The following is a 19,119-nucleotide window of genomic DNA, read 5'->3' as shown; positions in this document are numbered from 1 at the left end:
CCTTCCCCACGTATCTGCAAGCAATTTTAAGATCATTTGCTACTAAACAGCTGTGAAATTAATTTTTATTACACTGATCTTAACTGGACCCGTGAAGTTGAATACTTCACTCACCCACTCTCACATCTGCAAAAGACATATTTAGTATTGAGTATCTTCCCACCCGTGACAAGTTAGGTATCACGGACCTAAAATACAAAGCATTTCTCTTCAATGTATTGAGCAGTCAAGGTGTTTCACTTAACCCTGTTGTATTAAGCCAGATAGAAAGCAGAGCAGTTTTAAAAAATAAAAAAAGGCATAAATTGCATTTGTCTAAAACCAGTTCTTGGCCTTAAGGGCCGGGGGGAATAGTACTTAGACACCCATAGTCTATAAAGCAGGCAGCTGCAATTCAAATAACTCTAGTTCTCAGTGGTACACTAAAGATACCACAAAAATACTTCTTCGGTCTATCAACAATGCTACACCACCTAGTCCCATTAAATTAAGGCTTTGTTTCTGTAATGAAAGAAAAGTTAGCAGCCTTCACCGCCCCACGAACAAGAAAGTCAAGGCTGTGGTGCTGTGCGAAGGAGGCACCATAAGGAGAATTGCACCACGAAGAGGAGGGTTCTGGGGCAGGCACCGCCGTGCGCAGAATTCACTCGGTTTCTGTGAACCCAGGGAAATGAGCAGAAAACCCCGGATCCGCAGTGTTACTTACCAGCCTTTGTAATTTGCAGTAAAGCCCAAATGCTGCAATCAAAACAGGATAGCCTAGGAATGATTTTTTTCTTGCCTCTACCTAATATAAATCAAGATTTTAACAGTAACAACAAAAAAAAAAGTCACATCTCTCGGTTTAAAAATGACATAAAAAGGCATTTCTGAACCAGAGGAATCACAAAGTCAACTGAAAGGAAGAAGGGAGAGAGTATCCAATTCTTCATTGTATGTCTTACTCACTCTGAAAAAAAACAGTGTCAAAAAACCACCTCAGAGCTGGTACAAGTTTTACCGCAGGATGCCACGTGTTTTCTTGATAACATACAAATAGCAAACAAATACAGAACAGGATTATTTTGTTTTATTCCAAGAACTGACTTTTCAGTGTAATCTTTGGCAACTGTATGCCATTTGCAGTACAAGACTATCTAGGCCCCATGCTAGATTTCTGTATATTTACACGATACCAGCACAGCTTTAAACTTCAAGGAACTTGCTCCTGATTTACAGCAGAGGAAGACTAGGCTTTTTGTTTCGGAACTAGAATTTAAAAAAAAAAAAGAAAAAGAAAAAAAAAGAAAAAAAAAGAAAAGGCGGCATTTCAGGCAATTTGTTTTCCCCTCTTCAAAAGTTCAAGCGTTAAGGTGCCTATTCAGAACCTCTCTAACAACGCCTCAGTTCGTTCTTAAATTGTTTAGCTCTTGTGCAGACAGTTTTGATTACACTGATCCAGGTAATCTGCTGGACAGTTTAACAAAGCCATTTTATTTTTCATTTCCCAAAACACATTCTCGTTAGGCTTTGGAGGACTTGGGAATACCCAGGAATTATCTTCCAGAGAGCTCCTTCCGTAAGAATGGTGTTCCTGAAATGTTTTGCCATCAACTGGAATGGGTCGCTCATCTGTCCATGCTTGTAGGGCCACCCTTTCAGATGGGATTTTTCCATCTCTCGGCAGAGGGGCAGACACAGCATTGCAGAGTACTTGATCATTTGGTGAGAGTTTTTTATAGACCACCCCAGGCATCAAATTCAGCTTTGAAATGTTCAAGTCAACACATTGTACTGGTGCAGTAGAGGCAGCTGAAGGGGAAAAAGAGAAAAAAATACTTTAAAATGATGTTACTGAATGCATTTTCATACGCTCCACATCTACCACAGCAGAGCAGGGATGGTAAACCCAGTGCTCTCAAGCTACAAGTTTTCCAACCGTATTTCACTAGCTACTTAGAAGTTACAAACTGAATGTAGTAACCTCCTCAGCCTGATTTTGCAAGATGAACCAGAGATCCTGAAACCGCAACATCTGAAACACAGCCCACACCAAGGACACCTCCCAGCTCCCACCTGAACATAGATTCACTAATGAAGCTTTTTGAGAAGGCTGGAACAAATGCTGAAACACCGAGGATTTCCATGCACTTGGAGAACTCGACGAGATTCAGAACGCTGCTTACACAGAGCATGCTTCTTCCTACTCTACCAGTTCTTTCTTTTAAGAAGTTGTGTGCTCAGGCTGCCAAGAACCTGAATTCTCGCTGCCCGCAAAGCAGCAAGAGGGAAGCGCACGGCGTTCACAGGTTCCCTGTGCCCCGCTATTGTCTGACTTCAGAAAGTGAAGCGACAGACTGCGACGTTCAGCCAGCTGAAATTCCAGGGGAGTTCCAAACCATGCTTGGAAGGGGAGGATTTTGAAACAGAACAGCATCTACCCGAAATGAAAGAGCTGCACCTTCAACATGCATCTGAACGGACGGTCAACTACAGCCAGGTCATTCTTTTGTAATAGTAATTTACATAACATGTCATGGGAGTAGATTAACGATTCCTGCAGTTAAAGAAACTCGCGTCTTGTTGGTAGTTTTCTATGAGGTATGAACTGCAATTTGTAACTTTAGTACTTAAGGGACAGAGAGAGGAGCCGGTATCTTGGCCAAAGAACACAACTTTCTTTGTCACTCTGAATTAAAGGGCAGTGCCCAATTCACAAACGTCAGCCAAAAGCACTTTCCAGTGGTGCAGGCACCATGTCCAGAAAACGTGCTAAGGCACTGGATTCTGGATTTGGCCTCTTTGTGCTGACAGGTGTAAAAAGCAATTTGAGGTCTACAGACCTTTAGAAGTTCAGGAAAAATGGAATCCACTGAAAATGGTTTGAAAATGTTTAACAAAAGAAAGCAGACACACATTTGTTGAAAATGCTGCCGTACATAAATGACAGCTAAGTAGAATTGCGTGTTAACTGGTAGATACTGTTAACACCCAACACACCGCAATGAATACATCGCGTACTCTGTGTTCTGCAGACCTTACGCGCCTCTTACTAGTGGCAACTAGCTTGTCTGTGGTAAAATGGCTAGCGCTACAGGTATGGGAAGTGGAAGGTTTAAGTCCATTCTACCCATATTTTGCATAAGCCAAGCTTTTTCTATAAATACAAGCACAGATATATCTGCACTGCATTCGTAAGTGTGGGTGACAAGCAAGGTATACAGGAAAAAAAATAAATACAGTTTTCATTTCTGCCAAACCTGTCCACTCTTATGTACTTCTGCAAAATTACCAAAAAAAGCCTACAGAGCAAAAGGCAAAAATCCATTGTTTCCTAATCAACCCATAATGCCTTTTATAGCTGTGGAGGTACAACTGCACTAGCAACTGCAGAAGACCAGACTGTTCACCAAGTAGGAGAGTAGAAAAAATCTCGTGTAGTGGCAAGACAGGTAACTCCAAATTAAAAACGAGGACAGAAAGGCACTACATGATCACATCAAACCTTGACAGACTTAAGGATTAAAACCCCATTCAGTTCCCAGTTTCTCTGCTGAAGTTACTTGACAAATGCGTCTTAGAATTGCAGGAACACGGACTCACCCAGTAACAATATGACCAAGTCTATAAAATGCGTTAATAATTGAATCAGCCAAGTGCCAGCGAGCGAGCATTAATCACCGCTGGCCACAGACAAAGGCAGTGATTGACATGGAGGTGAATCCCATCATTACCATCAGCTGTTCAGAAACAAAATGTCTTGGTCTTGCAAGGGACAGGGACAGGAGAGACTGTCACCAGGATATCGTAACCAAGCTCACAGTCCTTCACCGGCACCTTCTGTATTCGGAAGGCAGTACGTACCACAACTGAAGTGAGCAGGAAACAAAGGAAATAAACCAATAGTCTGGTCCCACTGGGGTAAGAACGCTCTCTCATCAAGCCTTTGGCCGGAGAGCAGCATACGTATGAAATAGAAGAACCATCTGATGAACTGCTCAGAGAAATTATACATACTTTATGCGGAAATTATTTTCCCCTTAATTATTTGCAACGTAGCAGCAGAAATAAGGCAGTTTTGCAGCCCCAGTGTTTTGATGTTCCGAAAAATGTCATCTTGTGTAACATTTTGCTAGGAAAGACAACTTTTCTGAACGCCAACATAAAGAAATATGCAACCGTAAGGGAATTTCAGCCTATTAAAAGTCTGATTTTAAAATGTCACCAAATGAATACTGTATATATTCTATACCGGGAAAACAAGATTGTGTTTGCAAAGAGATTCCCCCCCCCCAATATGAAGTAGTTGTGGTAAAAGGTCAAATACGAGTAAACTTAACACCTCAGCCTTGTGCACATAAGCAACACTTGACTGAGAAAAAAGCCACAAGGGAACAGAATACAGTACTGAAGAAAAAACACATCAGCAACACCTTTATGTGTGAAGTTGACCAGTATGAGACAGAAGCAAAAGCAGAAAATGGGTAGGCTGGAACCATAATACAGTCTAGCTTATCAACTTCAATTGATGAGATTCTGATAAGATATGATAGCTAGTTTCTTTTGAAAATGGTACAGCTTGAATCGACAGTTTGCGTTTGTAAAGTCTGTTACTGCAAACACTGACTTGCCTTTCTTGGTCGCTGTTGGTTTTGTTTTCAGTTTTCGTAGAACCTCAGCTTGCATGTCAGTCACTAGATGCAAATTAGACATTTCTCTCTTCAGATCCCAGTATGCTTGTTGCACACTTTCAAAACAAAAATTTTGTTAAAAGTTAAGTAATTGCCACCTCTAAAGCACCCTCATACCTATTAACATGCTTATCAAGCATTGTTAACAAATCATTTTTGCCTGACACTGCAAATTTTGCTAGAGTACCATAATTCAAAATGAGCTGAGCAGTACTAATAATTACCTTAAACTGACGGTCCTTTGTATATTTTATTTGACTCTGACATATTACAACATGTCATGTAGTCTGTATTAACATACCAGATGATATTAATAATTACAAGTTCCCCAAATGGAAAGAAATACAAAGCATATTCTTCAATTCCATTATTTGAAACTCTTCCTATTAAATCAGTAATGTTGAAGGAATATTTAAAAAAAAAAAAAAAGAAAAAAGAAAATTAAATAGAAAATTAAATGGACACTAGACTGCAAGCAAGGTAGAGTATTAACTCTCAATGGCTTCTGATCAATAACTGCACACACCATCATATCTCATGATCCTAGCAGTGTTAATTGATCACAGTTTTAAATATTCAATCAAAATCAGTATTTGGGTCTTCACAGCATGCACTTTGGTACAATGAATTCAGACCGGATACCTGAGATCCAAACTGGGCACCCCCACCCAGACCAAACTACAATATAAAACATACTGTTTCACACTCAAGTCACCTAACTTCTATTCATGGACTGCCTTATCAGACAGTGTTAAAAAACAGCACCCGAGTCATTCTTTGATAAGACAGCATGTAAGAAATGTATCTGGCAACAGCAGCACTGCTCCAACATTGAAGTTTCAGGTTAATGGCTCGTAAAAAAATCAAGAACCACAACAACAACAAAAAAAATAAATCAGAAAGGTCATCAGCATCACCATATGTTTCTTGGTAAAATTTGGAGCAAAGGCTCACTGAACGCCACATTTACGTCGATTAATAATTAACTTAGTGTTCAAAGACATAAGGATGCAGTTACTTCAACTCAAACATGGAATCAATGATTTAACGTTTTTATAATGCTTAACATGCTACCAAAACACATTTCTTGAGGACAAGTATCATGAATGAGAGTTTTGAGAATATTTCTTTCCTCCTCACTATATCCTCCTAAAAGATGTTTATTTGAAAACAGTTCAGTGCCTCAAACTATTGTTGCGATGACGGAGAACTACTGAAATTACAGTTGTTACAAAGTTTAAATATGCATATATACACATTTCTGTCCCTCTAAAACTGCAGTTTAGGATCACTCCTGCATGAAATGTATCAGACATGAAGTTGTTCAAAAGCACTCTGAGAAACAGCTGTTACTCTCTTCTGCAAGTTAATGCTGAGAGAATTCCCTTAAAACAAAGAAATGAAACTTCCTTTACGCACAGAAATATTTCCCCAGAATACATTCAGATGCAAAAAGTCTGCTGAAGACCAGAGGAAGCTGATGGTTTAACAGGTAGCGTGTTAGGTATTAGCAATTCTGAGAGAAAGAAAGTTAAAATGTTCAGAACTGGTGTTTCAAGAAGTTGAGCTAAACCTGGGGCCTCTTGACTGCACACTCCATTTGGCTCTTGGAACTTTTAAGAGATGACAGTTTTAAAATTAAGTCGATGTGGCAACCACGCTTCCTTTATCCATGTGTTCTGGTCTCAAAAATAAGATCAACCAACCTTTAGTTATTTCAAAACAGAACTGTCCAATATTTAATACGGAAGTGGTAAATACAAGAACAGCTCAGTGTCTGCCACCAACCAGAAGGAAAGCGCTTAGATAAATTTTGTAACATGCATTTAGCGCTTTTAAAAGCGACTTGGAAAGGGATGCAGGTACCAGAATTCCACTTAAATCACACAGAACATATTGGAATTGGTTTTGTGGCTACTGACCTAGAATCCCGTTGCAAAGCCGAATTTTGAAGGAATTTGCAACTGAAACCCAAGGATTCCACGTGCTTGGAAGTTTATCCTATACTGCTTTCTAACATGTAATCTAAACCTTGAATATGATAGCCTATCTAAATCAACAGCAAAGTAGATTTGCAAACCAAGACTTTAAAGTCAGATTTGCAGGCTGCTGACAAACATGAAATAATTACTTTTCGGAAAGTTAATGAATTGCAAATGCCTCCCTCTCCCACTTGCTACAGCAAGTGTTTCACATAGGAGGTTTTTCAAGTGTTTTTCCACAGATTTTTTGGTGGGCTTACATATTCACTACACATTAGACATTCATGATTTATGTCATGTTACAGTAAACACTGTGCTGTACATACGCTAATTCAGTTGGCTGCCACCTGAACGTCACTTTGTGGAATCGGTCTGCTCTGGAAGATGAAAGAGGTAACTGCTGTACCTTGAGATAACACCTTTTTTCAGGTGTCTAAGGCTTGGCTATGAAGCTCCAGCAGAAACCACAAGGAAAAGTGTTAGCGAGCTAGCCAGCCAGTCGAGGTGAAAGGTGAAAGTGTCTTTTGCATCTAGTGCATACAATATTGTCATCGTTACACCGGAGAACATATGAAAAGAAACATCTGTACTGTTCTCTCTCAGCGACTGATTTCCTTCCCATCTCTTCAATACCCAAGCAAGCAAGGAGGTATTACGCGAAACAATCTGTCATTACGAAGGACCACTCTTCCCTCTGCTGGAAAATCGTGTCAGTGCACCGACAGGCGGAACTGGGTGTAAGAGATGCAGTTAGTGTTTTATTTCTGCAAGACAGAACGTTTGGGAGCTTTCACGCATTCATGAATTGTTCTTTTGCATAAAGAATTAAAGGAGGTATGCATATATATACACACACACTTTCTAATACGGCACACATACTCAAGGGAGGGTAATATAGGAGTTTATATCATAAGCACAATTACTATTTGAATGGCTGCAGAATGAGAACAAACGCTTTCTGCTGTTTTAGCATTTTTCTGGAAAATTGCTATTTCTTTTTGAATAGGTCACACAATGGCTCCTCAATATTAAAAAAAAGAAATCTTCTAAAATGTCTTCTAGAAGAAGTATTACTGCACTGCACGAAGTAAGAACGTATGTTCCAACGCTAAGCAAGAGATTTGAAGCCATCACCTGTGCAAACAGAGAAACCTCCCCATACACAGACAAAGATATTCCATAGCTGGAACGAGACTTGGAAATTTATCTATCTACTACCTCCTCAAGTCAACTAATTACTAAAAAGCTGATTTTTAAGTCCAAGAGAATTTAACTTTCATTTTCTGTAGAACAATCTGAAGATATAAACTTTTTCTTATCATCATCATCATCCTGAACTACCAACATAACAAAGAAAAAAAATTACAATGATCTTGCTAAATCAGTATGCCTAGCCTTGAAATTAGGTTACATCATTTGAATTAACACATTTGAACAGGCTGCAAGAACATTTACTTGTCCAAACAACAGTCCCTCAGTAAACTAAAAATAAAACATGAAAGCCACTTGATTTTTATACCTCTGGATGTCTTGCCTTTGAAGGAGGTCTCCATTTAACGGATTTTCATCTTGAGCCTGGTCCTGCATAACAGTGAGGGGAAGGTAGAGAAAAAAAGATCTGAAATCATATGTTCATTCCATCTGAAAGTACTGCAGCAAAACGACAAGTTCGCTAGTGCTGAAAGTGAGAAGTAAAGTAGTCTTCATTTGTGTTGGCTGCAGTGGTTTTCAAAATGGACATGAAGACTTCTGCTAAGAATTTCCACTTAAAAATTCTTAAACTACCTACTTATATGAAGGCATTGCTCAGCCAACACCATACTCTTTTTTTTTTTTTTCTTCTTTTAAAACAGCTGAGCTCTCAGAATTTGCAATTCTTTGAAAAGCAAAAATTGAGAAAGGTTTTTGACTTCCCTTAAAAAAAAGGGAAATCGGTCTTCTCTTCTTTCCCTGCCTCAGTATATAAAGACCTTTAAATTAAAGCAAACAGTTTCAGTATAGATTTACTTCCACAAGTTACCTTTATGACAGAACAAAATTTATCCCCTTGAGCCTGAAAGACTGCTTTAAAATTGTGCATACAAGCAGCCTCCCTGAAGTTAACAGGACTGTTTAACAAATCAAACATGGGGCTCGCTTCGTTAGTTATGTTTCTATTAGACCCTCACCTGTGATGAGTTCCCATTCGTACCCCTTCTCGTCACGTTCCCTTCCTCCTACCGTTCCCTCTAGCCAAAGCTGTTATGAGTTTGATACCTTTTACTCTGGCTTGATGATAGCCTACAGCCACCTCAAGCGACTTGTCGATATAATTAATGTACACACTGCATCTACTGCAATGCAAAACCCGAATATCTAAAAATAGGAGAAAAAAAAAAAAGTATACTTGCCTAAGGCAGAAAACAGCTGAAAATGCTCCCTAATGTAATTAAAACCAGTAATAACAACAATACCAGCTGGGTTTGAAACAATGCTGACTTGGTCATTGCCCATTGATCACATTTCCCTGTGTTTCACCTGACAATTCTTCCCTCTCCTGCAGACTTTCCCACCACCACTCATCAGAGATTCAGTTTCATATTTAAAAAAAAAAAAAAAAAGTGCACTATATAACTCCCCACATTTGAGAACTTGTACCTTTTAATTTCCTATATTAAGCAGTTACCAAGATCAAAAAGAAATTATATTAAAAAAAGAAAAAAGCTGTTCCTTGTATTTGTCCTTTGCAACAAAAGCTGCTGGCATAAGCATTATTTAAACAGTGTCACGTCTAGTATTCCTTACAACTGCTATTTTAGTCTGCTCTTTCTAGCAACATTCACTCTTACAACACAATCTGCAGTCTTCAATTATTTATATAGCTGTTACTCTATTCTACAGAGCTACCTGAAGACACCAGAACTGCAGACAAGTTACAGTACTTCAGAATTTACAAGCCTTCAGAATTTACAAGCTCTTGAAAACACCTAAAAGAATTCCAGATATGAGTGAAAACTGCCACCAACAGTAAGGGAAGTTACCAAAACGCCTCACGTGCCTTGCAGGTAATGTGTTTTATCCCCACCTAGGGGGAAAAAAACCACAGTCAACCTGAGACAAGACAACGAGACCCCAGCTATATATGCTTTGAGGGCAGCAGGGGAGCAGGGCTTGGCTTCAGGCTAGCTCTGCTCTGGTCCCTGAATGCCCAGGAGAGGCTGGGATGCACCTTCAGTAGTTTCATCCTAAAGGAATCCAGTTCCCATACTCCGCAGTGCTGCCTGATGCAAGGCAGAGTAGGCAGCGGTGATTAGGAGATTTGCTTCAGAAGTACATTTCTGTAGTGACGGAAGTGTGCCCATAAGAAAATGGGCCAAAGAAACATTCCCAAATGAATCCAAATCCTGTCTGCAGGCAGGATGATGGCGACGGGTGATGGATTCTATCTGCGAGTCCCACATACCCTGAGTATTGACTCACTCAAATACTATGTGAATCGAGGTTACATAATCGTAATTATTAATGACCATAAGGGACCTAAAATAATCTGCCTTTTCAAACAACCACAGTTAAATCTTTAAAATTTATTGTGTGACTGCACAGTCCTAGAGACTGCCACTGTACCTTTCATCAAAGGTAAGGTATAAAGCAGTAAGCACGCACTAGACTTATTTTTGGTTTTTTTTTAAACTTGATGCATTTTATTACTGTTAAACTATCTTAATTTTCTTTTTGAGATCCTAACAACGTCTACATTACACAATTCCCTCAAAACAGACGCTTGCCCCACAAATGGCAGGGAAGGGCACCAAAAGAGGTACTTTCCTGACAAGCTTCATGCGACTACCCTAAAGAAAAGTGCTAGAGCTCCTTAAACAAAGTTCATGATACCTTTTCACAGAAGCATTCTACTGTTGTTTTTAAGAAGAAAAAAAAAAAAACCAACCAGGTTTTGCCCAAACTAAGTAGTCCAGCCCAAAGACAAACACTAACATAGAACACTTTGATGTGAGCAGCTACTTCTAAGAAATCACAAAGCTTTATTTTCTGTTGTTATATGGGCAATGGCTGGGAAATCTCTCCTGTGTAGAATCACAGAACATCTCAAGTTGGAAGGGACCCATAAGGATCATCGAGTCCAACTCCCTGCTCCTCGTAGGACTACCTAAAACTAAAACTTGTGACTAAGAGCGTCATCCAGACGCTGCGCGAATTCCGACAGGCTTGATGCCATGACCACTGCCCTGGGGAGCCTGTTACTATTTCCAAGAAACAAGACAGCCTATGAGAATATTTAAGGTTAATTTTACTAAGATGTTCATCTTTCACTTAATTATATACTTTATATCTCTTTGTTCACCCTTTATTTTGCTTGAACATGGAATTTAAAAGAATCTATTAATACAAAGATTCCTTAAAAATAAAGGTACCTTCTGCTTGGATTTTTGCAACTCCTTTCTGAGACTATTGCATTCTTGCTTGAGCTGTTCTAGATCCTGTTCCAGACTATGCACTTTCAGGTCATTGTTCAGCTTCTCTATTTCCCAGCTGGACTGAGTACAATTCAGATTTTTCATCACTGTAAAGAAGACAAGCAAGGCAATCAGATTTCAGTCTCAGTTCCAGGAGTGGAACTCAGTATGTAAGGTTTCACCTCAACCAGCCCATGCCCTACAAAAAACATTATCCTGTACATTCTGAAGAAACCGCAGTCTGTGGCAACCGGGAAGTAGTAACACTGGTAAAGTTGTTGGCAGAGAAGTGCTTTATTCTCCAAGTTTAATGTATGGAGCCCTGCGTTCCAGGAATGCACTGGAGATTTTACATAAAAAAAAGAGGAAGTAACAGCATAAAAAGGCACTGGAAATACAGAAATCAGTTAATGGCAAACACACATAATGTATACACCAACCTGCATACTTCTTACATGCTTTGAAAACATGAGCCTTTTCCCCCTCAGATTTGCATTGTTACATAATTTACTGTAAGCTTTCCCCGAGGTTAGTATCAAGAAGTTCCAAACAGAACAACAAAAGATACAATCAACACAAAAGGGTAAAGCCTAGAAGTTACAAAAGTCTTCCTATTAGATGGAAGAAAGTCACACAGTTGCTAGTAAGAAGCAGCCTAAGACGACCCTAGCATGAAATCAGTAGTAGGACGCTAGTTGATGGCAAGAAAAGAAAGAACACGACAGGAAGAAAACCCCCAAGTCTTCAACTGCATGGTACACTCATTTCCAGATTTAACAGTTTAAACAAGCTTAAGTTACACTGATTTTTCTTAAACAAGGTACTCGAAGCCCACTTAGGAGTAAAATTGATTACTAAACAAGACTTGAAATCGTCACATTTTCAGAGCTCTCCTTAGAAACTTTGCACTTCTTACCTCCTTAAACCATGAGGTCCTCAACAATGATACTACTACTACTACTACAGGTGATTTGTTCTTCTAGGTTTAAAAAGTTGTGCAACTGAAGTAGTGCGTTACATGCTTGAGCTCCTCTTGGAAAGTAATCCAATTCAAGCACAGCACCACTTACAAGTGCCCTTCAAATGACTGCATTTGTACAGAATCTGAAGCCCAGTCCATCTCTCTAACTTTACACAGATGGCATTTCCTTGTTCTCTCTTCTTGCAACTGTATTAACAAAGACTGGGTTTTTTCTTCCGCGATGTTTTATTTTGCATACCTACCATCTACACAGCACTCTTTACAAGAGCTGTAACAGAAACTGGATTTGGGCTTTTGGAATTGCCAGGGTATGCTGTTTGTTTCTCCTTCCTCTTTCCACCAGGCTCTCTACAACCAGCACCTTTCTACCCTTCCTCACCTCCCAGCCCTTTAAGTAACTGTTGTTGACTGCAGCTATTGCTCTACAACATCCCCTTCTACCTGTCATATCCCCACAACGAGACAAAGCAATACACTGGATCATCTGCAGGTACCGGAGGAAGCAGTATCGACTGGATAGCGTTTGATACTTGAACAAGTATGGCCCCGCCTCACTCTAAGGAAGAGGTGGTGGGGTCCAGAGATGTACGTGACTAACCTACAAACTGTCAGGTTCTGCACATTTCTCAAATTATTAAATAATCTACAGTGGAAGAAAACGACAGCCTCGGAGCTTTACCATCGAGCTCCTCGCCTATGACAATCGAAGATGCATATCACCATTTACGAGAATGAGCACATGCACAAGTTCACAGTACCTCACTGCAGCATATGCCTCTCTTACCTAGCCACTATATAGGATTAAACCTCTTCATGCCCTGAGATCATATTATAACAACGGAGAATAGTCAACATACATTAAGATGAAGCAACCGAGTGAGTACCTTGTTGAGTTTCCACTTCAGTTCTTAGTTGTAACAGCTCCACTTCTTTAGACTGCAACTGTTCATTCAAGATTTTCAAGGAGTCCGCATTTTCTTTCATCTATTTTCAGCAAGGAAAAAAAAACAAAAACCCCCAAACCATTTGTGAAGCTTTCTTCTATCATGTCTGACAATTCAACTGTAAAAAAAAAAAAAACAAACAAAAACAACAAAACCACAAAACCAAGAAAAATGTTGCTTTGCTTTTTTTTTAGCATTAGCCTAGCCCAGTAATAAAACTTAAAATTGTTATTCCTACATAGAGCATTGTCATGTACTTTAAAAACCTAACGGAGTGATAAAACGAACACCACAGATCTTCAGCAAATAAATTCATTCTACAGTAAACCTTCACTAACTGTGCAGTACTTACATAACACGCATTTAAGTCATTACTTAAAAAGGCGTACCATTTTATCCAGTTTGCTTTTCAGGTTATCTCGGTCAATGCAGGCCTCTCGATAGGCTTGGTATGCCTTGTTTACTTGTTCACGTCCAACTGAACTGCATTCCTCTTCTAGTCGGGAGCCAAGCAGCTAGAAGTTTAACAGACATGAGACTTAAGTTTCGTACGTTATATTGAGAACTGCAAAATTTAGAAAGTGCAATAGTACAGCCTGCAACATCAGCAGCATCTTTTTTTAGTTTAGAAAATAAATTAATCAAATACATTAATACGGACCAAACTTTTACAAAAGTGCAACAAAGGCTGTCTACAAATTCTGCAGTCTCTAGCCTTACTTTATGCTTGCTAGTTTACTGCTGTTAGTATTTAAAAACCCATCTGCAAGTCACGAGTACTCACACTGACAATCCCTTAATCCTATTTTTTCCAGTCTCTGAAGATGTACAAACTGCTTTCTGGAAAAAGAGTTTTAAGTGTATAAAGATATAACATAGAGAAAATTCAGAGGAAACCAAACATAATGTTTTAATGACTCATAATTGAAACAAAGATTTTTTTTCAGTGTATTTATGCAAGAAAAGCCAAAGCAGATTTACTTTACAAATAACTATTAACTGCAAGGTCACCACTATCTCACTGCCTGCTAAGGCAAGAGACAAGCAAGGGGGAATAAGCACTACCAAGTAGTTTGTCAGAAAGAGGGGAGCAGAGTTAAAATATATTCAGTATTTCTAATAAGACAGCAAGATGAGAAGTCTTACATCACATTACATCTGTTCACATAGAAAGTTCTTGTTTTGACTAAGTATCGCATTTTCATTCTGCTTATCTTGCACACTTGCTTTAAATTATTGAGGCACTTAAATACATTCAGTGTACCTAATGTAGGTATTTGTGACAGATTTATGCATATTTTCTTAAAAAATGAAAAGCCACAAAAAAAATTTACAAAACTCAAGAGAGGTGACAGTTATGCATCTACCTTAAATATCTCCTCTTTTAGGTGTTCGCTCAAAAGATGGAATGGGAAAGCAAGCCATAAAGATAGGAAGCTTCTGCCTTTTGCTTTGTGTATTGACCCTCAAAGTATGTGTACTATTCATTTCAAGTTTTGTCCTTTACCTTTTCCTCCCCCAAATCATAGAATCATAGAATCGTTATGGTTGGAAGAGACCTCAAAGATCATCAAGTCCAACCGCATACCCGATGCCACCAGGCCCACTAAACCATGTCTTGAAGCGCCACATCTAAACGTTTTTGAACGCCTCCAGGGATGGTGACTCCACCACCTCCCTGCGGAGCCTGTTCCAATGCCCAACGACTCTAACAGTGAAGAAGTTCTAATAAATAAAGCCATTCCGATAGAACATAAGCCTTACCAAACTTTCTGTAAGTTTCCATCCACTTTGAAATGTAAAACTCAAAAGGGGTAACTCCCCACGGATTTTGTTTATCATACACATATACCAGCCATTAACAAAGACCCAAAGTCAGTTCTGTTACTTTACAGTCTAGGCCTTCGCAATGCCCCTCTCTCATAGAAACGTGTCTATGGTATTCGCATACTAAACCAAAAGTTCTCTCTATGGAAAACAAAATATCATCTTCAAGACAATTAAGCTGAACCAGGCCAAACCAAAAGACACAAGACTACAAGGGACTGTCAAGGTCAAGTCCTGTTTATTGTGACTTTGAGTAACCACATAAAAGATGTTACACTCAGCATGGTTCTGAGAACATTCAGTCTGGAGCTCTATTCCTAGCCCCATCCCCCTCGCCCCGCCAGACCTCCAATAAAGAAAGTGCTGAGAAAGTTTTGCCTTTTGACAGAATGTCAATCCGGTCAAACTAGTCACAAAGAATTCCTGAATAAGCGTTTTAAAATTGTACCGAGTGTGACTCAAGCTTTTCATTCCAATGCCACAAAATAATACATACTTCGTATGCTTTTAATAATGAGTAGCACCTACTTAGGACTAAGTCCTAGTAAATGTCTCGGCTCTAACTCTAGGATCTACCTTTCCATCTTATATTAATAAGAAAGCAATCTATCACAGTCAAGACCTTCTGCAGTACAAAGACACTCCCTAGTGAACGATGGATGTATGTTTAACAACAGCATTCTCTGCTGGGGGCGAAAAGCCTGCACCATGGTCAATTTTTAGCTTTAATGAACTTCACTAGACTAAGGCCACGAGAAACTGCGTATAAAACAAATTCCTGAATTCCTTTACGTTTTAGAATTCCTGCACCAAAAAATAGCCAGCTGACACCTCTATGTTCAGCACTGCAACTTTGTATTTCACGTTTGAGACTGCTATTAGCTAGGTATTCTTAACAACCCATTTTTCCTTATCATTTTGGTACGCTGAGCCCAAGAGATTCTTCTGATAGACAACTCCTGGATTTCGACAATTTATAGACTTGGCACCTCACTATTCAACAATACTAAGTCACACGTGCCCAAGTTAATAAACACCACAAAGAGGTAGATGAAATACAGTAACGATCCAACGCAACTACACGTCTTTCTGAATCGAAGCTAGTGTCTTTGCAGGGCAGTACTGCATTGCATCGCATACGTGCCCAGTAAGAGTCAAAAATCCCAGTATGATGTAACTGGGCTACCAGAGGAACAAACTGTGTTTCACTTAAACAAATAAAACAATTTACCAAAACTTTTAAACGTCGAAATTATTTTAAGTACATATTTGAAATACTTAACCATCTGCTATGCCATCCAGCCAAGAGCAAAAAAGCAGCTGCTACCAGAAGCTGGTAAATCGGCTTTTTTCTTACCTTCTCTTCTAGAATTCTCACTCTTTTTTTTAAGAAGGAGTTCTCCTTCTCCGTCTCCTTTAGTCGTTTCTTGATATCTTCATATGCAGTGACAAGTGCAAAGTGTGAGGCAACAGACTCGTCTCCACTGTAAGATGAAACAGGAATCTCCCCGTCTCTCTTATGAGCGTTGTCTGCTTTTTCATGGTTCAAAATACAGATGTCATCCTCTACCAGCTCCTCCATGACAGCTGTTAAAAAGACAGATAGGAGTGCAAAATTTTCAGAGACAAATTCATCAAGAGTCTCAAGTCTGAAAACCTTCCAAAATAATACTGCAGGGTGTTTCTGTCTAAGGATGACAAGACTGAATAATTAGGAAATATCTCAATCTTGCAGAAAAATCTTGAAATCTTTTGTACGTGGAAAATACGCTGCTTAGAAAAGAAGTATCTTTCACTGTAACTTGATAAAAATATTTTGAGTATGCATCGGATTTATGAATCCCCAAATTAACTTTTATTAAGGCCTAACACCATCCTAGAATTTGGCTGGTACCAAATATTTGAACTCCAAAGGAATACTGTATTAGAGTTTTTGCAAGCCAGCACTGAGCAGTAAGAGGTTATAGTTGCAAGAAATCAACTAACTACTGTGGTTCCTGAGCACAAGTGCCAAATTTCCTTCATTCTTGAATGCAAATATTTACAGTTTTCCGAGACTTTAAAATGGAATCTTAAGGTACGCTTGCACTAGTCCTTAAAGAGGCTGCATGAGTAGCTATTCGTTACTTGGTTGCAGTAGAAAACATCTTGAACAACAGCTACAGTAACTCGTGACTGCAAATATGGTGAGAATGAAAACATATGCAATAACGTGCTCTGCCTCAAATGCATGGAGAAAACTGGCAATAATCTGACCATAAGAAAAGTATCACCCTGAAATACTAGGCAAATCCACCCGAATGACAAAGGCAAAGTAACCATCAGATTGCATTTTTGTTCCAACGCACATCATTTAGGCAGAGCAAAACATTCAGGAAGAAAACAGCACCTTTAAAAAGCTCCATATACTTTCTTGAACTCCAGGTCTTAAGGGAAAAGGCCCAACAGCATTTTCCAATGTTACTAGTTCAGAGGCTTGATTTAAAAACAAACAACCACCACCACCCCCAAACCAAAAATCACAAAACCAAAACCAACCAACCAGACACAGCTCATTCTTAGTTATGACGATCAAGATTCCTTACATTCGTATGCAATACTAACAAATGCTCTACAGGACCTGTGTATTTGCTATTGAAATTCAAACAGGACTTCCACTGGTTTAGCAATACTAAGGGGTAAAGGGATCAGCCGCCCTGGAGCTTATCTGTGTGGTCAGATTTCTCTCGGTGTGCTAGCAATGGAAAAGCTACATGGACCGCAGCATGATGAAGAGCTGTAGTACAGCTGCAGCTGAACAGTGGGGCTGTTAGCACATTTGTCTCTATTTGCTCCAAGCCAGTCAGACAACATGATAAAAAAAAACCCCACAACTGTGACAACTCGTTTATACTAACTAGAGAGCAATGGACTTGTAACAGTGAAAAAAAGACAAGAAAACTACACACCAAAACGGAAGTCCTTTTAATGATTATCTTCAGGAGGCCAACCGATGCCTTGTATACCATTTGATGTATTCTAACAAATCAGGTAGCCCTCACCCGTTGCTGTGCCTCACACTCAGGGAGAAAGAGCCTTGCAAAAAAGGTTTGCTTCGTTTTCATCATAAGAATAATATCACTCCACGCACAAGGTGACCTTCACCGAAAGCACTACATCATGCAAACCGCGTTAGCCGACTGAAGGAATTGCTCATTTTGTCTTCTAAGATGAGCATAACATACTAGCTTTTCCTCTCCCATTTTACCAAGGGCCCTGCAGTCTTGTCACCCATCTCGTCAAATTTCAAGAGCTTGCCTTCTCAGAGCAATGCATCTCCTTTTCTCTGAAGGCTAGACTCAAATGCCATTAAGGAGGTGTCACAGCGTATCATTATCTGTTCAAGAAAGCAGCAGATTACGTGACCTTGTACATAAAATACATCTTTATGCCCACACTTTCGTATAGCTTCTAAACTTGAGCATCATACATTCCCTATTTCTTGCGCACATTTGTTCCACCAGGAGATGGCAATAAGGGAAACCAGGAGACAACATGAGAAGACGAGACCAAATTTATTCTGTATTTTGCTAACTAAAACTTACTGCCTTTATGAGCTTTCAGAAGTGCAAGACCTTCCAAATAAGACTGAGCATACACAAATACTATTTTATAAATTCAGGTAGACACTGAACCTGCACCTACTAAAAGGACTGGTTACACTAACATTTTTTTTTTTCCCTTGGAAAATCTCATTTAAGTTGACAGGATTATTCAACTCTGGTTTTCCGATGCTGCTCTCTACCCCAGCACTGGATGCTTTTTAGAAGGTAAGCATGTAAATCCACATCATTCAAAGGGGCTTGTAATACACATTTTTCTAAAGTTCTACACACAAGATAACCGTTTCAGAAAGATCCCATACACACATTTTTGTCTAATCTTATTGCATACTAAGTGACGACAAACTGCCTACAAAAGAAAAGTCTACTTCTCCTGAGAGACAGGTGCCCAAATAAGACACCTTCCTCTCGGTTCATCCCTTTAAAGAATAGATCTGATGATGTAACACTCTGAGGGGGAAGTGACAACACACCTTACACAGGCTTAAATGAAGTAAGTGGGATATTCAAAAGGAATTGATTTTTAACCTTTTTGCTTCAATTCTTAAAAATAAATAAAATTATCATGAAACATGCTTCTCTGTACTGAAAGCTCAACAGCCTGTCAAGAAGGGAAAATCACCACAATATTCACATTGTATATACTTTATTTTTATCTTTC

The 19,119-nt window shown here is 39.2% G+C and overlaps 1 protein-coding gene across 1 annotated transcript; it reads right to left on the bottom strand.

Moving 5' to 3' along the window:
* Positions 1-1,402: 1,402 nt before the first annotated feature.
* On the bottom strand, positions 1,403-16,438 carry AZI2 (5-azacytidine induced 2). Its single transcript, XM_009699091.1, has 7 exons — positions 16,214-16,438; positions 13,419-13,544; positions 12,970-13,069; positions 11,062-11,210; positions 8,172-8,233; positions 4,611-4,726; positions 1,403-1,791 (listed from the first exon to the last, which is right to left on the bottom strand). Exons 1-7 carry the CDS (start codon positions 16,436-16,438, stop codon positions 1,403-1,405), a joined length of 1,167 nt encoding a protein of 388 aa, XP_009697393.1.
* Between the last annotated feature and the right edge of the window lie 2,681 nt (positions 16,439-19,119).

Source organism: Cariama cristata, unplaced genomic scaffold (genome assembly GCF_000690535.1).
Source record: "Cariama cristata isolate BGI_N322 unplaced genomic scaffold, ASM69053v1 scaffold14794, whole genome shotgun sequence".
NCBI lineage: Eukaryota > Metazoa > Chordata > Aves > Cariamiformes > Cariamidae > Cariama > Cariama cristata.
This window is presented reverse-complemented; position numbering and strand designations above follow the sequence as displayed.

What these genes read in the sequence shown, in the direction of transcription:
- AZI2 (XM_009699091.1), bottom strand. Translation starts at nt 16,438, where the DNA reads ATGGAGGAGCTGGTAGAGGATGACATCTGTATTTTGAACCATGAAAAA. An exon ending in TGAGAATTCTAGAAGAGAAG is followed by an intron (nt 13,545 to 16,213) that starts GTAAGAAAAAAG and finishes TTAAACTTCTAG; the next exon opens with CTGCTTGGCTCCCGACTAGA. An exon ending in TGAAGTGGAAACTCAACAAG is followed by an intron (nt 11,211 to 12,969) that starts GTACTCACTCGG and finishes TCTTCTTTACAG; the next exon opens with TGATGAAAAATCTGAATTGT.